The following is a 25,028-nucleotide window of genomic DNA, read 5'->3' as shown; positions in this document are numbered from 1 at the left end:
ATTAACTCTTATTAGATAAACAGGCAAATGGATTCTCTCTCCTCCTTTGACTTACTTTTTAAATGTGACATTGTTTGAGAGAATGAGTACAGTGATTCAAAACAGAAGACAAGGTTGTCACCTTTGAGTGGCACGAATTTAGTAGCAACAGCAGGGTGTCTTATTACAATTTCTTTGCAGCATGAAAACCAAAAGCTACTCCTCTGTACCTTCATGATGAAATCACATTGAGAGTCAGCATTTAAGAAGGAGATTGGGCAGGGCAGGTGAGAGTGAGGAGGCCAGCCTAATTTTCATCAGATGAAACAGCGCTAGGTTTGCAAAAAGGTAATTGTATTACTGAACAATGTGATGATTCTCCCACATGAATAGTTCACTTCCAAGAAGTATTCAATCAGGCAAGCTGTCAACAAGCTCTGCCCTTTGATAAACATATCCACTTTAATAGCAGTTCCTGAGATGACAGGTTTGGAATTGTGGCACCCAATCTCTGTAGCCTGAAAACATGAAATAACTTCTCAGTCAGCTGCCTTGAAAACCATTAAATTATACAGGATGTTACTAAATGATTAATCTCCCTCTTCTTCCTAAAAATGATGTAAGGGGGCTAGCTACATAGTGCAATGGGAAAATACCGCGTCTTGGCCTGATATAAAATGAGGAATTTCCCAAAATGAACTCTGAGGTACCTTCCATATCACATCATTTGTAATAAAATTTTAAAACTTAATTACAATAAGCCATATTAGGATGAAACTTAATAATAAGCCTCTGTATGGGGTTTTGATAGACCTTGATTCACCCTAAAATTTTACTGATATTTGGACTGCAGTGATTCTGGAAAAAAATTATATATATATATATATATATATATCTTTATATATATATACATACATATATATATATATATATATATATATATATATATATATATATATATCTCCACAGAGTTGATATCAATTTAGTTCTTTGGAAAATTAATGAGACAAGGATTTGTTCTCTTGTTACTAACTTGAGAAATTTGGCAAATGGCTATCTTTTTTGGTACCAGAGATTAAAACCAGGGGTGCTTGACCACTGAGCCATATCCACAGCCCTTGTTTTAAATTATATTTTATTTAGACATAGGGTCTCACTAAATTATTCAGGACCTCATAAGTTACTGAGGCTGGCTTTGAACTTTCAATCTTCCTGCCTCAGCCTCTTGAGCAGCTGGGATTATATTCATGTGCCTCTGTGCCTAAGCTGCAAAAGTTTATCTTTAAATAACATAAATTTAGTATAGGAGGATGTTTAACTACAATTTCTAAATTGTATTCTAAAATTTCATGGTATTTGGAAGAAAAATGGTTAAAAGGACAGCAAACTTTTCAGCTAATAACATTTGACTTGTGAGAAGGTAGGGTGGTATTACTGAACAATGTAGTCTTTCTTCCCTGACTGAATGGATTTTCTTTTGAAAGCTAAGGATGTCAGTCTTATTTTGTTAGGAAATTTTTCTGACCAATGTATTACAAGACATGTTTTTAAAAAGAGTTTAAGAGCAAAATTCACAATAGCCAAAAGGTGGGACCAGCTCAAGTATCCATAAACAGATGAATGGATAAAGGAAAAGTGGTATTTCTATACAATAGAATACTATTTAGCTTTAAAAGGGAGGAAATTCTGACATGTGCTACGCGTGGATGAAACTGGAAGACATTATGTTAAGTTAAAAAAAGCCAGTCACAAAAGGACATCTGTTGATGGATTGCTTTTATATGAAGTACCAAGAAGAGTTAATTCACAGAGACAGAAAGTAGAATGGAAGTTGCTGGGTACTGAGGAAATAGAAAAGGGGGAGTTAGTTATTATTTAATGGGCAGAGTTTCCACTTGGGAAGATGGAAAAGTTCTGGCGATGGAGGAAGGTGATGGTTGTATAACAATACAGATGAACTTAAAGCCATATAACTATATCCTTAAGACTGGTTAAAACGGCAAGTTATGTGGCACATGTATTTTGCCACAATTGAAAATGATAAAAGGGCAAAAAGTTTAAGATGATTTCAATCCATCTTCATGGTTATCCCTTTTTCTAATTTAAGAAGGGATAACTTTTATAGATATAGTGATTTAAGATAAACTAATTACTACAAAAATAAAAAATAAAAAAAACCCTGTCAATACCTTGTAACATTCCGTTGACTTTAAAGTGAAGGCATTTATACTGCAAACACAAATGCACTTGCAAGTTTCAGGAAGGTTATTAACAGAGAAGTCCTATGAGTCATGAGTAAGTACAGTGGGGGTGGGGATGGGTGGGGCTGAACTCTTAGGATTTAAATACATCTTGGGCAGCAGTGACCATGGATTGAAACAAGATTCCTTAATTTTTTTTTCCCAAATCTGTTGTGAAATGGAGAGTTTCAAGTGCTCCTAGGAGGTGATTATTGCAGTGAAGATGAATTCCAAGGTGGAAAGGTCACGTGACTGGAGTCCATCAGGAGTCAGCCATTTCCTGTGAGTAGTTTGAATTTCCTTTGGGCCAGTCTGAGTGAATATCAAGTGCTTTTTCACATGGTGAAAAGGCTATTCTGTAGGTATGTCCTATGAAAGTCAACCCGCATGTGGTGGGTGAAGGGGCTGCTCTTTGATCCCAACTCCTGAAAGCTTGTGGACTTTGTTTTCATAGCTTCATTGGTAGCAATAATGGACCTGGCCTTATGTGAGGCTATTTGTCATTCTAATTGGAAATAGTCTTTGGTTACAAGTGCACCCTAGACCTTGCCAGGAATGTTCCATATGTGGAATTTTTACCATATTGCTAAATTCAGAATTCTTTGGAATTTCCAAATACCTCTAGCTCTAAGGGTTTCAGAAAAGGAATTATATGTCTATACTATTATAAACCTTGATATTTTGACTACTAAGTAATGATAGTTATTCATTAAGCAAGCACTTCTTGTGTGCATATTATGTGCCAAGTATTGCACTAGGTGCTGGCTATATAACAGTGAGGAAAGCATTCACACTCTTTACTATCTAATTGGGGAGACAGATATCAAATAGCGCATGTGCAGCTATATAATTATAATTTGTGTTAAACAGTGTGAACGAAAAGAAACAAGTACAGGAAAAAAATGGAAGAGGATCTGGTTTAGATTAGTGAATCAGAAAAATATTTGAATGGGGACCTGCAGAATTACTAGGAATTGGCAGATAAAGAGGAAGAGGTAAACATTCTATAAAAAGATCTTGGCAAATATGGTAGGTGCAAGAAGACCATGCCTGGTACAAGGCAAAGAATAAGGATCTGAGTTTCACAGTAGGCAGAGGCTAGATTATGCTGAGTAGGCCAATGGAAAAGACAAATTTTGTTTTATTTGCTGGGTATTGCTATGTTCAAATTTAAGTTTAAAGTTTTCATTCCAGGATGATAGGAATTATAAGAACAAAATAGAGTTGGGCAAAACTGGGAGGAAATCAGCTATTTCAGATGAGAGACGAAGGAGGTGTAAAACCATAATGAAGGAAGTAGACCTGGAGATAAGAGATTGATTCAAAATATAATCTGAAGAAAAGATTAGCAGGGTTTAGTAATGGGTTGGTCACAAGAGATGAGGAAGAGACTTCTTATTTTCTAGGAAAATGGAGATAACACTTATGAAGATGGAAATGAATGAAAGAGGAACATGGTTTGAGCCGGGGTTAGGAGAGAGCAATAGTTTGGTTTTGGACATTATAAAGCTTGTGATATCTGTAGGATATACAGGTGGACATGTCAAGTCGACATTTAGGTAGGTAGATCCAGAGCTGTATTTGTATATTAATATTTGGAGAATATTAATTAGGGAGTTTTCATATAGATGTATTTGAAACATAGGGATGGATGAGAATATTTTTTAAAGGAATAAAGAGGTCAGAGGTTAACTCTTGAAGAATTGCAACATCGAAAAATCAAGTAGAGGAGGGAGAGCTAGCATTGCAGAATAAGTAGTGGCCAGACCAGTAGGAGGGGAACTTGATGAATATGGTGTCAGAAAAGTCAGGGGAAAGAGATTTTTGAGAAGTGAGTGCTCAAGAAAGTTGGCTGCTACAAAGGGGTAAGAGGGAAGGGGCTGATTGTGCTCCTTGTTTTTGACAACAGGAGGTCATTGGTAGACTTGGCATAAGCAGTCTCTGTAACTGGCTATGGTTGGTAGGCCTCTCAGCAAGGGAGGAGGCTTGTTTTGGGGATCTTTGTTGTGAAGGGGAGCAGAGAAGCAGGATGGTAAATAAAACAAAGATGCAGAAACAGAGATTATTTCAGATAGGAGCGATGAACTCAGCTAAATTTTGTCAGGAATGATAAGTATAGAAGGAGATACTGAAGATGCCTGGGAGGGAAGTCAAGGAGCCATGGGTATTACACACTAGGGAGTATAATTATGTATCAGGGTGCTACAGGTATTATACTCTTTAATCACTTATAATCCCCACAATATCACTGTGATAAGCATCACAGTTGAAACATCTTACATTCCAAATGGCTTAGGAAGCCCAATAAGGATGGCTCCAGGCTTACGTGTCTATTAAGAATATCTTTGAAGTACAACAGAAAAATGCAGATGTTCGTCCACTGTACCCCTTGGTGGCCTTGTAGTTATTGCCAAGTTTATTCTCAGAAGACCCACAAAAATTCCCATTCCCTCGGCTTCCTTCTATCCTCATTTCCACTTCCCTTCTGCCCTCTTCCTCAGTCCCTGCCCTCTTCCTCAGACCTGCTTTATGTTAGGAAACTCCTCTCATCTGCACTGATGAGTTCTCATTGTGCTGTATCTGCCCATTCCTGGGGAGCTTCTCATAAGACCAACAAAGTCTAGTATTGACACTTCTTATAGTACATCTTGGATTGATTCACTTTCCTGTTCATTTAATTGACTCTGATGTGCTAAGGTACTGTATATGCAGTGGTGAAAAAGCAGACAAGGTTAACTGCTCATGGAACTTATAGTCCAGTGGGTATGTATGTATGGAGGGGGGTGCAGATGGTTGACAAGCGAACTAATGATTTTTTTTTTTTAAAGATAATCTCAGGGGATGGGATTATAGCTCAGCGGTTGAGCACTTACCTCGCACATGTGAGGCACTGCATTCAGCCCTCAGCACCACATAAAAATAAATCAATCAATCAAAGATATTGTGTCCATCTGCCATTAAATATTTTTAAAAAGATAATTTCAGGTAATATACATTCTATGACGAAAGTAAACCAGGGAAACATGATAGAGAATTATTGAATATTTAGACTGGGAGGTCAGGAAGAATTTCAGTTATTATGCTGAAAGATCCCTCCCCCATTAAAGGTGAAGATAAAAACAGAATTTGTTTTGATCCAATAAATAGGATGAGTCAAGGTCGTGAAGAAGGGTTTTGTTTTGTTTTTTTTCAGCCACTCTCCTCTTGTTTTATAGATAAATAGCAGGGTCACTGAGCTTGCCCATTTCTCTGTGACTCAAAAAGGATAAAACAAAGATTCTAATCTCCATCTGTTTATCCTCTAACAGAAGTACCAGTTCTAGGCCTGCAATGGTCTCTGGAAGAACTCGGACAAGGCGATTTACCTGACTTTTCAAGTGAGGCTATTAGCAAACTAGTATCTCAGGGCTAAATGATGGCTGTGCAAGAGTGTGGTGAATCTTTTGGGGACAGTGGCAATATCAAATCAGAATTTTTACTGCCATAACATCTCATCATTGTGAAGTGTCATTTTCTTAGCCCATTAGATCTGAAAATTCTGCCAGACGCCACTTAGTCTTTCCCTTCTCTTCTAGGAAGGAATGTGCCTAAATTTTCCCAGAATAATGGGTGTTCCCTTCAGAGAAATTGCTCAACCTTGTTTGGTGGCAGCCAATTCCAGAGAATCACAAAAATGAGGGCAAAATTTACTTATTTATTTTCATATCTGGCCAAAGTACTGCATAGAAATCCAAGCTATTACCTGTTGGTCTATGTTAAACTGAGACAGAAAAAGATCCAGAAGTTTCCATTGCTTGGTTGGTGTGCCAGTGGCCTCCTGACTCTGATGGGATGCCTTGAGGTTGTACAGTGGGGCCTATCTATGGAGCCCAGCCTGGAGAAGGATGGAAAATGCTCCCCTGGTCAGTCTTTTGACTTTTATTCAGTTCAAGAGTCTGTAGTTCAAACAGTCTATGCAAAACCAGGAACTAATCTAGTTGGTTTAAAAGAGAGTGAAGGTAATAAAATGATAATTCAATGATTAGAAAGTAGGATTTATGAGGAAAAAGTAAAAAAGATGCAGAAGGATGAAAAGAAGGTTGAAAGGGTCAGATCCAAGATGGGTGTTTGCTTCCATTTCCTCCTCATCACTACGCAGGATTTCTGGGGCCTGTGGAAAGCCCCAGCCTCACCTCTGGGTACCTCAGGTGTTATCTCCAAGCCCTACTTCCTACTTCCGTTCTATACTTTCTTTTCATGTTCCTTCTCCACTTCTTCATACCTGGTTTATTTGTCCCTACTCACCCCCTTAGTTAATTGTTTCATTAAGTTGTGTTATTTTCTGGGTCTCTATACTTTTGATGAATCTCTCCCATCTACTGACCTACTGGAGGAAGACTTTGTTGGTATCTGGCACATTGTCTTTGCTTAATAAATGTTTTTTGAATTGAACACTCATAGTGTCTTTGCTTGGTGCTTTGTGGATGAATGACAGAAAAAGCTGCAGATCCCTATATTCACCTCAACTGCCAGAAGTTGGTTTTAGTTTTCCCATGCTAGCTAGAGTCTGTGAAGATCTTTAGAATAACCTTGGTTTTTCTCAGGCTGGTGCATTTTTCTGGTTTGGTTGGTCCAGACCAGAATTAGTTAGGACTTCCTCATTTTTCTGGGAAAATTTAAGAACATTTCTTCCTAGAAGAGAAGGTAAAGTCTAAGCTGTCTTTGGTAGAATTTTTTAAAATTTAAAAGAACTTCAAAACCTCAAAGTTGAAAATTGATATCAAAAATCCAAAATGAGGGGTTGAAGATGTCCTTAGTGGCAAAAGACTTGCCTAGGATGCTTAGGGCCCTGGATTTGATCCCCAGCACTGTAAAACAAAATGGAAAATCCAAAGTAAAGTTTTTCACTTATATTATAGCTTTATCCTGGTTGGTTGAGTCTACTGGGCAGCTCTCTTCCATGTAATAATTTAAGCTCTAGAAAGTTCTCTTAATTCTTAGACTTTTCCATTCAGTGGGTACAAGGTGAAGGAAGAATTATGGATAGGAGCCTTTCATGTTACAGGCCTGGAAGTATTATATACATCTTTCTAGCCACATTCCATTGACCATTACCCAGCCACAGACTACATCCAACTGAATAGACCACATGACATCTTGTTTAGTAGTGTACTTGGGAAGAAAGAAAAAATAGTTTGGTGAAAAATTAATTAGTTACTGGCACAGATGTCATGAGTAAATCTGTTTTTATTAATCAAATGATCCTAGCTAATGCATCAAGAAAAAACATGGCAGTCTCAAGTAATGTATACAATGTCCTCAAAGATTTTTACAATTGGAAAACTATTGCATTTTGATATACTGAGTTATAGAGATTAAGTCAAATACGCGAAAGTATATTGGTTAAGTGCCCTGGGTTCTATCCCCAGTACCAAAAAAAAAAAAAAAAGAGAGAGAGAGATACATGATTGATATAACAGAATTATGACTCCACCAGTTTTTTTCATGGCAAAACAATCAATAGTATTACAGTATATATTATAGACAGCTCCATTAAACTTTTCCTACTTTTGTAGGCTATTTGGGCCCTTCACATTTCTCTTACTTTTCAAAGGAAGAAAAACTTCCTGATTTTATTTGCTTACATATATAATCATGAAAAAATGAATGAGTAAATGAAAGAAAAGGAAGGAGGAAGGAAGCAAGGAGAGAAATGAGGGGGTAAAATCTTATTTAGGACACGAGCAACCCCATGTTTATTTTTCATGATCATTTTAGCTGTTTTATAGTAATTGATCACATGAAATTTTGATGTTCTCTTCCCAATTGTGAAAAAAGTAAACACAGAGATGCAGAAGGATGCATCTGTATTTCTATGTTTGTTTTTGCATTCTCTTCTTTTAGTTGTAGCATGTTATCCCTCTGTCAGCTTTCACTCTACACAGGCTTCATTCCTAACATAGGAGCATCATGTGCTTCTGATGAAGTGCACATTAAAAATAATTATGGCTGGGCTGGGGATGTGGCTCAAGCGGTAATGTGCTCACCTGCCATACGTGGGATGCTGGTTTGATCCTCAGCACCACATATAAATAAAATAAAGATGATGTGTCCACCAAAAACTGAAAAATAAATATTAAAAAACTCTCTCTCTCTCTCTCTCTCTCTCTCTCTCTCTCTCTCTCTCTCTCTCTCTTCTCTCTCTCTCTTTAAAAAATAATTATGGTTCAAGTAACTTCATAAATTCTATAGCATGGAGGAGTTCTAAAAGAGAAGAATGGAGAGAATAAATAGAGCAGATGCAAACCAGGTAAGAAATCAAAGAACCCAACTTCTTAAAACATCTAACTTTACAAAATTTTTATCATGGAAGCTATGTGGACCATTCAAATGGCATTATTGAGAAAGAAGTTAGCGGAGATAATCAGGGCTCAGTGTTGAACAACAGTGGCTTACGTTAACAGTCTGCATATTTGTTTTTAAAAATTCAAGAAATGAGGCTTAATGTCTTTCTAATTGGCCTGTCTGTCCTTCCTCCTTCCCTCCCTTCCTTCTTCCTTATATGGGGTACCTCCAGTGTGAAAGATGCTATGTTATGCATGATGTTATGTATGATGCAGTCAATGCCTCCTGTTGAGGACTATCAATTAACTTTGTCCAGCAGTATTCAAGAACCTCAAGGTGGACTGTCATTGGTAAAAAGGCCAAACAGCTGGCACATCTGATAGGGGCAGCCTGTGGAAGTACAGACACCTGTGAATAAGAAGAATCACACATAGAGGCTCTAAATCTTGCTTCTGAATGGAGGGTTGAATTGCCATGGAAGGGAAGTGCACTCAGGGAAGTGTGTTCGTGAACCCCATCCCTTGCTTATCTTCTACATTGCAATCTCATCAATTTAGTCAACATCTGGTAATCACAAGAGAACAAGACAGTCCTGGGCAATTAAGGAATGTGTGAGACATGACCATGCTTTTTAAGTGTGTACAAAAATTATAGTATAAAATGGTCAGGCCATTCAAAAGGCACAATTAAGAAGTATGGGGGTGCATATCTCTTCTCTGCCAAGACCAGGAAGCTTCAGAGAGGAATCACTAAAATATATTCTACTGCACATTTTAATTGGGTCTCAAAGCATCTCTAATTTGCAGGCACTTTAGGATCTGAGATTTCACCCTTAAATATGACTAATTTATTTTACAACTTGTCCTGAAAGTCACAGGAGTGGGTTCTTAACCTACAGTAGAACCAAGTATTCAAAAAAGCTTTGGTGTTCAGAACCACTGTACCTTGTGAAGGCCTCTTCGGAAGTCTTAGGAATTGTCTCCTCTATTAAGTAGAATGACCCCAGTGAATCTAAGTGGCCAGATATTTTAGACTTGCCTGATTCTCCCCAGAAATCTTTTATTGAGGAAAAAGGAAAAGTAAATCTGAGGTCACATAGATTCTTAGAAAAAAAGGTTCGAATAAACTATTGTTGGAAGACTCATTATAGGATATTTTTCCTTAGATAACAATTTGCGTTTCTATGTGGTCATATAAAAATGTGTATTTCCTGACAAAAAATGATAATGTGAGTAGATATGTTCAATAAATTAATGCAGCTATGTTTCAGACAGATGGTTGGAGAAACTGTCATGGACCTAAGTATCACTCTTATTCCCTTTTATTGTCATCAAGTTGGGACTGGTCATTATGCTCTGAAGGAACAAGGGCATTGGTATTTTTCATTAATATCTAAGCTTAAAGTGTCTAAGACCTTTTTCCTTCAAAGAGCCAGGATGGCATCTAAGGAAGTCACAACACTGGCCATCAGAGATCAGCTTCAGGGAATTAAAAGTGTTGGTACTGACTCCTGCCTTATCTACTACAGGTTTATCTAGAATCCCCAAAGATCTTTAGTTGTTTATAACATTTGTAAACTCCTATCTATAGTCACATTTCCATGATCAATTTAGCAGTGGCTGATGTGGAAAATATATCTTCATGTACTATCACAGTTTACAGAGTTTTTTTACTTAAAATGGCTGAGAGCAAAATTATAGGCTGGAAATGATGGAAAATATTATACGCACAGGACCTTAAGATACTTCCACCTTTAAGGTCTGTTGTTCTGCATAGTCCTTAGAACTAATGCTTGATTGTGTCTTCCCCATCCCCAGCCCAGTCCTCTGTATGGCAAGATTTTTAAACAATCACAGCTGAGTGCTTCAATGTCTGTCACCATTTTATCTGCATTTTCACATGCATTTTAGCAATCATGTGAATCATTTCTCCCTCACCTCCCACAAATAGCGTGGGTTAAAGAGAGCTGTGGGAATTTTAAAAAAAAGTAATAATTTTGACTTCATAATCCTAAAAGACAGAATTTACATTAAAAGTGCGCGCGCACACACACGTAGTCACAGAACAACCTACCAATGCAGCTGCCTTGGAATGTTCCAGAAGGTCATCTGCCAGTAATTTGTGTTTTGTTGTGTTGTGGTTGCTCAGCCTCTTTGATCTTGTGCTGTTTTGGAGGCAGGGTTAAATCACAGAGTGGATCGGGGGACTGACCTCATTACATCATATGTGCTGAATCACGGTCCTACAACTGTCATCCCAAAGGCACGGGACAGAAGTCCACTGTCGTGGAAATGTGTGTCAGTGCAGATGCTCACATGCTTGTGTGATATTGTTTCTGCCGTTTCCCATTAATGTCACATGAGTGTGATCAAGAAAATACTTTCTTCTCTTTCCACTCCCTCACCCCACCCTATTTGTTAAACAATCAATCAAATGCTTTTAAAACCTGACAAAACAGCTTTCATTTTGAGGTTCTGATCTAAGCACTTGCCTTGAAACATCCTCAAGTGTCACCACTGTCCTCTAGTGGCTGTTTTGAATCACATTTGGTTTCAGAAAGAGAATTTTATCTTTTTGTTTCTTGACCATGCCGTGTCTCAAATAAAAACCCGTGTGCCTGAGAATCATCCTTTTAAGGATGTGAAGCTTTGGGTGTTTGAAAAAAAAAAACAAGAGAAAGATGATGAATTTTAATTTCCATGGTGCCTCATTTTGCTGAATATGAAACCTTGAAGCCTCTGAAGAGCTGAATAAATTAACCCACGTCTGTCTGGGCTTCATCCGTGAGTACAATAGTTAAGAGTACTTGTTTTTTGAAGATCCAACTGCTTTTGTCTGCACCACTCAGTTTGAGGGAAAACGACTTCTGGAATCTTGTCCAACCTCTTGATATTCTGAATGATGTCTACTGCCACTCTAATTATCAGCCAGGAGGCTTATTTGTAATCACCAGCTTTCAGTAATTTAAATAGGTAGTGGCTCAGCCAACCATTTTTATTCAAAATGCAACAAAAGCTAAAATTGCTGGTTGAATTTTATCCAGATGCTAGCTTCTTTTAGGACAGGCCAGATGATGCAGAGCAGTTGTTCATTTTCCTATAATGTGTCAGAAGCACATTTTTCCTTCACAAATCTAACTGGCAAGCTACAATGAAGTCTACAATTTATCTATCAGTTCAGTTGCTTACCAGAGCCAGCAGAGGGGACATGTGAAGAATTAATCCTTTGTGCATGTATCATCACATGGACCACACCCAAACCATGTTATCTTCAAAGACTTAGAGATGGGCTTCCATTGTTTATTCAACTTCAAAGAAACTCACCCCTACCTCACTTTTGTGTGTGTGTGTGTGTGTGTGTGTGTGTGTTACTGAGAATCAAACCCAGGGCCTTCTGCATTCTAGGCAAGTACTCTACAACTGAGTTGCACCTTCAGACCAAACAACATTTATTTATTTTGGTGGTTACCAATAATAATAAAGACTGCTGTAAACAAAATTGTTTATCACTCCTTAATACTTCTATGAGACCCCTGAAAGCCTTTTGTCTAATTTTTCCTTCATACTTTTGTGTACAAAGTTGACTAACTTCTTAATTTCAAAAAAGAAAAAAAAAAGTTGTATCAAACAAAATCTGGATTCCTTGAGAACAAATTTCTATTGTCTCAAACTTTCTGTAGTTCCCAATAATTATCTCCTCCTGGGCCATCAAAGGAGCTCACTCTAAGTAGCTCTAAAGCTATAAAATTGCAAAATTAAAAAAAAAAAACTAGGTTAAAGATTTTTTTTCTCTCCTGTGAAATTTGCTTGAGTTTGCAAATCCCTGATTTTGCATTGAAAAAGTCTCAGAGAAGGTTGGTGTGTCCTTTGTCTGAGTCTTTGTTTAAAAAGTGTCCACGGAGTGGTTAATTGCTATTAGCCAATGCAGATAGAAAGAGTTGCCTCTGTGCAGCTTAAGGTCCTTTTGCCAATTCCCAGCAGGCTCCCTCTCTTATTTCTCATTGTGGCTTTTCCAAGTCTTCACTCATCTCTGCAAATTCTCCCCCAATTTCCTTACACTCACTGTCAGCAGATGACCTTGGCTCTTATATCACACAGGGGACAGATCTATTTACAATAGCTCTTTCAAGTCCTTTCCACTTACTAAATGTACTTACCTCTGCAATTCCACCCTTATCTCCCCTTGCCAGAGTGGGGAGAGGTGACTCCCCTTGTTTTCCAAGACCAGTGCTTTCACCTCCCACCCATTTCTTCAGAGCCCTTGCTTCATCTCTTCTTTCTCATGTATCTTTAATCCTCCACTGTCACTGTCTCAATCCCCTTAGCATATAAACATTATAACAAACTCCCCTAGAATCTTGACTTAGGGTCTGTAACTAAGCATCAAGTGACAGCTTCCTCCTAACATAGAGGCTATAAAAGGCTCTTAGTACAGAAGTTGCCATGATTTGGGTTATGTGTTCTCAGAAAATTGGGTTGTGGATAGGGGCCATAGACCAGGGTAGTGACACTGCTGGTCATAGGTGACAAGTTCTGCTTCCTCACATGTTGAAGTATAACATTAGAGAAGCATGCCAAGGCAAACATATAAAGCAGGGTTTATTTAAAAAGGGCAACATAGACTTTCCCCAGGAGAGAGAAGGGGGTCATAGCTGGTACACTGGTATCCCAAGAAATGAGCCTTTTTATATGTCCTAGGCTTTGTTCTCCTGCTCTCTTCCCTTTATCTCTCTCCTTCCTGCATAAGTGACTAGGCCCAGGAGATGCTCTTTGGGATGACCCAAAGGTGAGAAGCAGATGGACTGAAGGGATCAAGGTGAAGTGATTTGGCCAGGAAGGAGGTGTAATTAGCAACCTTTATAATTCCTTCTAGGGAGGGACAATCCCTGGACAGTTTACTTTAGTAACAGGTTGGAGCAGGGCAGGTTATCTTGATAACGGTGGAGGAAGAATTAACATTTCAATCCCTCCATTCTATGGATTGGACCCTTGCCTATCTGCCTGTCTTAATTCTGGCTTCAGTAGCTCAGATGATTGGGCTAAAACTACCTGCTGCTTGAGTTCTGTATGATCTCCTGTCTGCAAGCAATAGAAAATGATTCTGGTTAATTTTTTTCTCAGTAGGAAATTTACTGGTGGTGGTGATCTACAGGATTTGGGAGGATGCTTAGAAAAGAGATAGAAATCAAAGTCCTCTGGGGGTTTTGCAGGCAGGTGAGCAGCAAAAGTTCCGCAGGTGAGAGATAGGTTCAGCTTGCCAAGCTCACTGCTGCTCCTTCCATGCAGTGGTCCCTGTACTGGTCTGGCTGTCCTAGGCCAAGTGACTTGTTATCCCATAGCCAGACTGGAGAGGGAGAGAAGGCACTGGCTCATGACTACTGCGTGGATCATGGTTCCGTCACTATACTGACATACAGACATACAGCAGGGCATTTCCTATAAAAGAGATTGGACAGTCGATGGGAGTTGGGTGCTGGACAACTCAAACCAACATATGGTGACCACAGATGTTTACTCTAACCCAGAGAGCTACTCTAACAATGTGAGAAGAGGGGTGAAAATAGAAGAGGGGTGGGAATCAGTAGGAACAGAATAACAATAGCAGAGAGAAGCAAAGATGAGGTAGACTCCAAGAGTAATTGTCAGGAAAGTTATGTCATGAAAATATTAGTATCACAACAGTGAAGCCACAGATGGACTCCCACTCTGAAGAGTAGTGAGACAATGGGTGACCATAGGTACTGGGTTGGCAGGACACTGGAGTTGGCTCAGTTCCACAAGAGTGTAAAATGTTACCTCATTTATAGGCTTTGGAGTCAGAGAACCACGGATGTCCCTGGGGTACAAATGCACCCACTGGGTGGCATTGGATATGCTTTTTAATCACTATGGGCCTCAGTTTCTTCATCTGTAAAAAATAAACCTCTATATGGTTGGTGTGGTCTTACAAATCCTATTCTATTTTTTTTTATCTTCATGGAAAATTCCAACTTATCTTTTAAGATCTAGTTCAGATGTTACCTCCTCTGAAAATCCATCCACAAATCTTCCTCCTGCCCTAAGCATAACTAACAATGCAGTTCATTTCAGTTCAGGACAAAACTTATGGAGTGATTATGGTATGCAAGGCATAGTGTTTTTCTAGGTGCTGGATATATCGAAGATATCAAAGACATAGTTTGATTTTTCAAAAGCCTATAATTTATAGTGACAGACATAAACACACTATTTTAATGTTTACAGTAAATACCATCATAGCACTATGACAAAGCAATATGTTGCTTTGCATTTTCCTCCACCTAAATCACACCTCTACTGCAGTGACTATGTCATTATTATTTAGTTGTTTGCTCATCTACCTCTTTTAATGGGCTGTTATGCATTTTGAGTTCAAGAATATCTTTTTCATCTCCAGATCATAGAAAGCATTCAATATCTTTGTTGAGTAAAGTATGACTCCAATCTATTTTCATTGAAAAAAAATAATTATTAATTTTCAGAGATGTCATTCTTAATTGGTTATTATTATTATCTAAGAGGCAAAGCTTTATTCTGAAATTTCACAAATCATTTCCTTACCCATAATTAAAGTCTGGTCATTGCTCAATGTTGGTATCACTAATCTGATTGAAATTTGAATAAAGGGAGGGAGATGGGGCTGAGGAATGCCAGGCCAAAACTGTTGGGTTGCTGCAAAATTCCAAGGGAGTCCCTCACATCCAAGATGGAGCACCAAATTTAGGTGAGGTCCATCCATGATGGGAAAACCTAAGACCAGAGAGCAGGTGGAGATGGAGGTGGAAATGGACAGGCCCTTGAGGAGTGGGCATAGTCAGAGGAGGAGAAGAGGAGAGAAAGGAGGCCACTCTGAGCCATTCCCATGTGTGAGGAGGAAGAGATGCTGGTGTGGGAGGCAGAACAAAAGAGAGAGCAGAGTCTAGGTAGGCGGAGGGGGGTGCAGAGTGTAGAGGAGCAGGGGCTGATTTCAATTATTAATTTGTTTGAGGATTCTGGAACACTGGCATGCAAAACATATGCTCAGGGAAGGTTGAATAAAATGTCTAATTTTTTTTTTTATTGTTGGTCGTTCAAAACATTACATAGTTCTTAATATATCATATTTCACAGTTTGATTCAAGTGGGTTATGAACTCCCATTTTTACCCCGTATACAGATTGCTGAATCACATCAGTTACACTTCCATTGATTTACATATTGCCATACTAGTGTCTGATGTATTCTGCCGTTTATCCTATTCTCTACTATCCCCCTTCCCCTCCCCTCCCCTCCCCTCCCCTTTTCTCTCTCTACCCCCTCTACTGTAAATCATTTCTTCCACTTGTATTATTCTTCTCTTACCCCTCCTTTCCTCTTATATAAGGGAAATCGCATGGAAATGGAAGGTGTTCCTCAGGGTTATACAAAATTACATACAAAATTATATAAAATGTCTAATTTTAAGAAGAAAGGAGGCGTGGGAGGGTCAGAATAGTTGTCCTGGGTGAGACCAGGCCACCTGGGTGGTCATCCACCGAGCTCCAGGTGAACCACACACTGAGTAGAATAGAGTGAGGAGAGGATCCAAGAAGAAGGGTTTAGTCCAGACTTTGGTGTTCTTTTCCCACCTGAGTATCATGTGATACAAACCAACTAAAAGTCATGTGGCTCACATGAGATAATCATCCTTCCAGAATTTTAAAATGTCATTTTTTTTCTGCTTTTGATCTGTTGGGTAAATCTTGCCAATGTCAATTTCCTATGTCTCTTGTTTATGGTTTGTGTTGATTAATGGCCATATATAGTTTGAAAGCACAATACAGCGTTATGTAAATGCTGAGTAACCAGATTATTTTTTGCTTATGTGACTCAGAATTGACAGGCTTACAATTTGTGTTTTACTTCTTTGACCAATTACCTTGATCAATCAAGCCAAATGGAAGTGGAGCCCCTTTAGGTGGGGGTGGAACATGGGCGATCTGGAAAGTATTTTGTACAATTTTTTCATTTAAAATGAACTTAGAAGCCAGGTAACTTGCCAGGGCCATACTGTGGGAGGAGGACTAGGAGGCCATGCTTCCTCCTTTCGTTTGAGGAAAGAATCTTCCATATTTGATGAAGACAATAGGAAAACCACTGTTCTCTAGCATTGGGTAAGTGGAGATGGAATTTCTTGGAAGTTGAAATCAGGTTTTATTTACCTGCATAATTACCTGCATAATTGCCATTTCCAAAGGTCTAAGGTCTATTTTGAGAATCAGTAAGGAGTTTGAGGGAGACAGTCAATGATCAGATTATACTGGAGGAAGTTAATCTCATGGAAGTTTCCTCATTATTGTGAATGAGTTAAAAATATATGTTTTAGGGGCTGGGGATGTGGCTCAAGCGGTAACGCGCTCGCCTGGCATGCGTGCGGCCTGGGTTCGATCCTCAGCACCACATACCAACAAAGATGTTGTGTCCGCCGAGAACTAAAAAATAAATATTAAAAATTCTCTCTTTCTCTCTCTCTCTCTCTCTCTCTCTCTCTCTCTCTATATATATATATATATATATATATATATATATATATATACTTTAAAACATTTGCCAAGTATGATGACCCATGCCTGTAATCCCAACAGCGGGGAAGGCTAAGGCAGGAGGATCAAGAGTTCAAAGTCAGCCTCAGCATAATAGAGGAGCTAAGCAACTCAGTGAGACCCTGTCTCTAAATAAAACACAAAATAAGGCCAGTGCTGTTATTCAGTGGTCCCATGAGTTCAATTCCTGGTACCCGCCCCCCTGCAAAAAAATTTATTACTCCATTATTAACTCAAGCTAGTTTAGTGGAATGATTTATTTTTTTACTTGAGTAAGAAATATATCACCCTTTAGTTACTATCCTATTCTTTCCAGATGCTGCTATTCATTTTTCCTTGGAAAGTCTTAGTTTGGAGAGCTGGCACTTTTGTTTGTGTTGCTTATAATAGTGATGACCTATACAGTGTCACTTAGGGTTGGTGGTGGCCTTTCAGAGACCAATGCAATGAAAAATAATGCACTTGTCACTTTGTGGTTGTCCTAGTACATTCAAGCTATGAGGTCTACATTAGACAGGGTGGCTCATAAACAACAGAAATTTGTTTCTTTCTGGAGGCTGAGAAGTGTAAGACTAAGGCCAACAGCAGATTTGATGTGTGGTAAGCACTGCTTCCTGGTTCATCTACAGCCATATTCTTGCTGAATCCTCCGCTGGTAAAAGGGGCAAGGGATATTTATGGGGTCTCTTCTAAAGGAACTGTTAAAGTAAATTAGAATTAAGAGCAAGCCTGAAGACTCCCCGAACAAAGTTGGCAAGTCCTCATAAGTGAACTTAACTTTGCTCAATATGCAAACATAAGCAAAACTTAAACTTGGGCGATTTCTTGTAAATGCCTACACTCAAGAAAAATGAAACTTACAACTAAGCAGTCAGAAGCCACAAACTACCTTATATAACTAAGTACTCTTCAACAGAATGAACCAAATAAGGCAACTTTAAACTATAGCCAAAGAGTTTCTTTGCTTTACATTTGCATTCAACCTATAGCACCCTATTTCTAGTGTTTCTTTCCCAAACTGCCCCCCTCCCACAACCCAACCACTTGTGGTTTGGAGCTGCTGGATTCACAAATTGCTCTTAGTTCACATAAACTCTGAAATTTTGTTGTGCCTTGGCTTATCTTTTAACAGCACTAATAGCATTCACAATGCATTTGTGACATAGTCACCTTCCAAAAGTCCCTCCTCCAAATCCCATCACATTAGTGATTAGGTTTCAATATATGTAACAAACTATGTTCAACAGGGTGGCTCATAAACTGGTAGCAAAAGTCATCAGTGGGGCCCTCCAGAAACTGTTTCAAAGTTGCAGTGGGACATGGCCTGTACTCATATAACCTTTGATTTGCTGCTATAAGAATGAAACATTGCTACCTATCAGTTTTATTTATAATCTGGAATATTTGTTCATTTAGTGTGTATGTGTGCATGTATACATATGTACTGCTTTGAGAGAAATAAACACAGTATAAAACATGAACACTGATTTGAAATAACACTTTGATTAGGGAGAATAAATATAAGTATAAATTTTTTTCCATAAAGTTTAGCAAGAGGAAGCCTTGCAAAATACTGTACATTTTGATCAGTTTGTTTCAAAACTGATTTTCAAAGTTTTAGCATCTAAAGCACACACCTTATTTTAAAGCCCTGCATGGCAGCTTTATATCCATTTTGTTTATGAGTAAAAATGAAACTCAGAGGGGTTAACCAACCCAAAGTGAAATAGAATGTGAAAGAAATACCCAAATTGAAACCTGGCTTTGTCTGTATACACAGCACCTGACATTTCTCGTAAAGACAGTGGAGTGGAGGTGTGTCAATTTTATTTTATTTTATTCTTTTGTTACCTGAGCCTCAGAGCCCACTTTCTATGTTTGGTAAATGCTTTTCCTAGGGTGCTTTGCTAGCTACTTGCCTTTCCAGGGTGTCGCCATGAGAGTGAGGGGCTAGGCTCTGCCATTCAGATCCATCTGCTCTGCACATTGTGCATCAGTAATTAGGACACAAAGAAGTGGGAACAACCCAGAATCTATTTGGACATTTGGGGGTGGAGGTGGCAACTCTTTCCTAAAGGCAGCAGTGTCCATGGCTCCTGCAGCAAGGTTCAGTCCCTGAGGCTGCCTGAATGTGCTGTGGTATCTGGGACCAGCAGGAGCCTCCAGATGTCTTGGCAAGTTCCATAGTTTGATTTTGGGACTTGTTAATGGTTGTGAAATTCTTAAGTTTGCTTCTCCAGCCCTACCAGAGTATGGGAGCCATCCTACATCTTTTAAATAATTCCCACTTTCTTTAATTATTTGCCTGTAAAAAGTCCTGCCTGAGACTGAAGGTTGTAACAGGAGGGATCAAAGGCAATAGACCTGCAGGAAAATAAGGGGGAAATTGAAATTGATTGAGTCCTGGTGGGGACTAAAGGGGAGTAAAAAATCAAGTTAATATAAAGAAAATAGATTTGAGCAGCCTTTGAAGTTAGTGAACAAACATCTAACCAAATCATCTCACCTGTGATTCCCTGCAGTGGTGGTCCCATTGAAGATTTGGCTTGGCAGGTGAAATTGTAGTTGCAAGATGGTGGTTGAAAGGTGTGAAGAATTCAAGAACCATGGAGTACAGCGGATGATAGTGTAATGGCAGAAAACAGCAAACTTAAAGTCCCAGCTCCAATCATCCACTGAAAACTCATTTTCTCAAACAGTTCTATAAGAATCTGTCACCTCTTTCAGCCAGAAAAGCCTCAAGGAATCCAGACTCAAACAATTTATATCCCAAGTTGCTTCCTTACAGCAATGTATAACCTTCTCTGGTCTCTTAGGTGGAAATTTGAGCTGTATGTTACATGCAGTATTAAGTAGGTCCCAACACACGATGTAGAGCCATGGGAAGATTTGTGTTGCTCAAACCTCCCAACACACACTCGTGCATCCCCACCCCTGTCAATGTAAGAATGTCCCAGCATCCATGACAAAGTCAACCCAAAAGAATTTCAGGATTTTACTAACCCATATTTACAAAAATATGGCTGATATTTGTGACAGTGAATGCTGAGAATGTTAGCCCAGGAGGGAGGAATGCGAAGTGATTCAGCAGAATGTATCAATATATGTATCTGTACCTATATACAATCCTAAATTCAACTGGGGGTGATCTTGGTTACTCCAAAATCAAAATTGAGTGAATCATCCACAGTGGCTTAAACCCTTCTGTTGTAGTTTAAGAAAAGTTATCAAAAGATTTAGAGACAGAAGAAGGTAGGAATGAGGGTGTGTGTGTGTGTGTGTGTGTGTGTGTGTGTGCGCGTTCAATTCAGTGCCTTAACTACTAACCATGGCCCTTCACTGATTCTTGCATTGAGAAATTCATTGGTGAAGAGAATATTAGCATTAAAAAATCCCTTGAGGCTTTCCTTTGTGGACCTGGGAGAGGAGTGAGTTAAAATAAACTGATCTCACTGGGATACTAGAATCCCAGCATGGTTGAAGCCATATAGCAGCATTTAAAACACAGGAGACAATTTGACATGGGTGAGTGACAGGCTTGAAAGGGCAGAATCAGTCAAAGTGGTCCTTGTCTCAGAGATCTTTGATATTTGTTTATTAGTGATGAGTATTTGAGTTATTCAGCTTTGCATTGCTGTAACAAATACCTGAGATAAATCAACTCATAAGGAGGAAAGGTTTATTTTGGCTTGTGATTTCAGAGTTTTCAGTCCATGGTTGCTTGGCCATGTTGCCAGAGAGTGGATGGTGAGGAAACTGCTCACCTCATGCCATCTGGGGCTGCTGGGGGGGGGGGGATAAGCTAGAGTCCCAATAGCACCTTTGAGGCAACCCCCCATTACCTAACTAGGTTTCACCTCCTAAAGGTTACACTACCTCCCAGTAGCACCATGGGCTGGGGGTCAAGTCTTTAATCCATGGGCTTTTGGAGGACATTCAAGATCAAACTATAAGGGCCTTAAAAATGAGCTACATATACAGCCAATCAAGAGAATATTTTATTTATAAACCATATTTACATTAACCATATCCCCAAAACAATGGGTGTGGGGTTCAATTTGATCCTCCACATAATAAAGCACTGGTCTACCCAGTTTCCAAATTTAAATGTCAGATGCTAAAAGGAAGTCTAGGTGTTCTTGAAAAAGAATTCTGAAATCCTACTGCAAGGGTGTATTTCTTCTAGCCTTTTGCAAAGGGACCTTCAGCTATTGGACTGACTGTATTGAGAAAGAAAAATGTGATGGCCCTTATCACATTATAGGATTGATCTAATAGTTGTTCTGAGTTAACACTAGTTCCTGGGGTCCAGGAAACTATCATGATCTGTCAGTCACAATGAAGGATTATGGGGGTCAGGTAATGATTGGGGTTTTGACCTGTCTACCTTGGCAAAACCTAGACCCATATCTTTGTTTAAAATTCAGTTTGATTTTATGACTGAATGGAAACCCTCAGAAGCTGTAAAATCTTCTGGGTAGCTTCCTGACACACTAATGATTATTATGATAGAAAGAGCTGGCGGAAGTCCTAGAATCTTTCCTCCAAATGGTCTTGAAATAATAGTACTATTCATTCATTCAAGCAATTTTTATTGACTGCCTACTATGTGTTAGACACTGTGGGCTTTTTATTAGGGAACAAAACAAAAATTCCTATTTTAGCAGAGTGAAAATTTTAGAGGAAGAAGACAATTTAATAAATAAAATGTACAGTTTGTCATATAGTGATTAGTGCCATGGTGGGGGGTATAAATCAGGGATGGAGTGAGCAGGGGGATGGTCTTCATTTCTCACGGAGCCAACTGGGATTAAAATTGAGGTGAGGGGCTGGGGTTATGGATCAGTGGTAGAGCGCTCACCTCGCACATGCAAGGTCCTGGATTCGATCCTCAGCACCACATAAAAATAAATAAATAAAAGTTATTGTGTACAACTACAAAAAAAATTTTAAAAATTGAGGTGAGAGGGCTGACATGGGGGTCTGGGCTTCTTGTGGTGACCCATGTAAACACAGACTGGGGAAATAATGAAATCACACCACATACGTAAGCTAATAAATAAAAATGATTTCACATGGTTAAAAAACTCAAAAAGTCATCAGAAGGGACTTGAAAAATCTGGGGTGAGGATTTTCTATCTGCTCTCCACTTATTTAACTTGCCGGTGTAGCAGGTGCAGTAGGCAGATGGGTGTTAGAGAAAGACATGTTTGTGTTCCTGCCTGAGGATTGAAGCTAAGCACACATTTGTAGCATCTAACTTGTTGTGGGAGATCAGTAAATAGCACATTGTATCTTTGAGTCCTCCTAATTGATACTGTGAACCTTTGCACTGGTAATTTTGATATTACTCTTAAAGGGTTTAGCTGCTCACTGGGTCTCCATGGAGTGGTGCTAGAGAGTCAAGTACTTTGATAATACTCAAGGATTTGAATATTATCAGCCGCAGGCTTGATTGATGGTTATATTGTTTGTTTCATGAATAGCTCCCCCTTTCACTCAGTTTTACCATCATTAATCAGTGAAGTAGCCTGATGGGTGTTGGTGTCTAAACTGAAATTAAAATCTGTTTGTTGGAGATGGTTTCAATGAATCAGTACAGGGAGAGAAGAATGATTTATGCAAGGGGTTATTTTTCAGCACATTTGTTTTAGAACCCATCAGTTCAATTATATAGAGTGTATTAGCTTTTGTCCTTGAGCAGGGTGACTTTGGATTTGATCCAGAGCATTAAAGTACAAAGAGATTTCTTCCTATTTGATGTAGTTCTTTTTTCATGACATTAAGAAAAATGACATCAGTTCACTTTCCTGGAAAATATAGCCAGAATTATCCACATTAACTTTCCTTATTTTTTTGTTTTAAATAGCCTTGTCTCTTGTTACAAAATAATTATTTATTCCAAAAAACTCCGGGAAATCCAGATTGATGCATGACAAACTGCTGCAGATTTAGTAGCTTAAAAAGAACATCATTCATTATCTCTCAGCTGCTCTGGGTCAGGAGTCTTGTCATGACTTGACTCAGAGTCTCAAAGGCTGCACTTGAAGAGATGGCTGGACTGAGGTGTTATCTAAGGCTCCGGTCCAATTTCAAACGAAATTCGCTGCTGACAGAGTTCTTTTCCTGCTGTCATAGAGCTCTCATTGTCTTGCTTTTTCAAGGCCACAGAAGTCTCTTCTTCTGAGAGATCCCAGGTGCCCTCTTCCAAAGAGCTCACCTGATCAGGCAAGACCCACCCAGGATAATCTCCTTAGAGGCATAACTGAGCAAAATACCTTCACTATGGCATATAATATAACATAATTATGGGAGCAATATTCTATCATATTCACAGGTCCAGCCAACACTCAAGGGGAGGAAATTATATAAGTTGAGAGTCATCTTAGAATTCTGTAGACCACAAGAAAAATAGTCAAATCATGTGTAAACTACCATGACCTCAAATTTTTTTCTTTGTTTTCTCCTATGTAGAATGTTCTTAACACAAGTGACACTGAATTTTGCAAAATATTTCTTATTTTAAAAACTTACTATTATAAAAAGTATCAAATATTTTACAAAAGTCGAGAGAAAACTAAATTCTTATGAACTTACCATCCAGCTTCAACCATAATTATCCTTCTGCAGTATACATGATTTCTACCCTTTTATTATGATCACATTTACTATATCATAGCAATTTCTTCAATTTTTACAAATCTTCAAATCATTATTCATTCATTCATCTAGCTATGCAGTTAGCATAATTATCAATAGGTGTGGTAGCGAACAAAAAAATCAATATCTGTTTTCAAAGAGCTTATTGTCCAAAGATGTCTTTTTAGTAAAAAGGTAATTTTAATATAGTGGGATGTATGTTACTTGAGATGGGAAGGAGGAGTGCTGTGGGGAGAATGCATATAAACCGAGTTTCTGGGAATCTTGGAAGTTTCCCTAAAACAGGTGCCACCTTAACTCAGGTCCTCTTAGCTTTCCAGCTCTTTTCCTCTAGTGCCCTCCTGGGACCTAGAACTATTGTTCCCATCAGTTTTACTACCATGTTCACACCCTTCCCATCATTTCCTCTTTTACTCAGCATAGCTTCCACGGAACATCAGTATGTAGTAGTTACAGAACGAGGAAAACTTCAGATAAAATAATGGAGTATAGAAAAAAAATGATAAGAAAATGTGATAAAACAGAAATTGTTTTTCTATTAAGAAGCAAATCATAGAGAAATTCATATTATATCAAAAGCAATAATTCCTTGGAAAGGATAACTTTCCCATGAAAATAATGAGCTGACTCTTAGATTATTTAATGGACCCTATGAGCACATCGAAAGAAAAGTTTCTTGTAGATATCAAGTATTGACAGTGATGGACAGGAATGGATAAATTACAACACAACATAGGATTTATGCTTGTCCTGAATTTTACAGTTCATATGTAAAGAAATATTGACTGTGCTTTTCCTAAGTTTGATGTTACCCCAAATTTGTACGACATTAACCATATTGAGATGTGAAAATTTGAAAATAAAAAATTCAAATTTTCTAAACTATTGGAAAATTTTTAAAAATTTAATAATAGTAATTACTTCAGAGGGCAAACAAACTATGAAGTAAATAAACTTCCTACGGTAAATAATTCATGCTGATGACTGAGTTATCTTTATATTTTTCTGTCAAGACAGTGACATTATATTGTCATATATAAGAGGTGGTCAGAGTATGGAGACAAAAACATGTATAGAGTTGGTCCTCTTTATTCATAGTTTCCATAGTCATGGCTTTGACAAACTGGATTAGAATACTCAGAAAAAATTGTGTGTGTATTGAACATGCACAGATTTTTCTTGCCTAAACAATACAGTACAACAATTACTTACATAGCAGTGACATGGTATTAGGGATTGCAAGTACT

General features: G+C 38.5%; 1 protein-coding gene across 1 annotated transcript in view; it reads left to right on the top strand.

Annotated features, from left to right (window-relative positions):
- The first annotated feature begins 2,411 nt into the window (after positions 1 to 2,411).
- Positions 2,412 to 25,028, top strand: part of SCEL (sciellin) — a 173,531-nt gene continuing 150,914 nt past the window's right edge. The window contains exons 1-2 of the mRNA XM_081303331.1: positions 2,412 to 2,501; positions 8,431 to 8,508. Coding sequence (XP_081159457.1) covers positions 8,498 to 8,508 — 11 coding nt within the window. The 5' untranslated portion in view covers positions 2,412 to 2,501; positions 8,431 to 8,497. The remainder of the gene's footprint in view (positions 2,502 to 8,430; positions 8,509 to 25,028) is intronic.

Source organism: Spermophilus citellus (genome assembly GCF_964194105.1).
Source record: "Spermophilus citellus genome assembly, chromosome: 1".
NCBI classification, from domain to species: Eukaryota; Metazoa; Chordata; class Mammalia; order Rodentia; family Sciuridae; genus Spermophilus; species Spermophilus citellus.
This window is presented reverse-complemented; position numbering and strand designations above follow the sequence as displayed.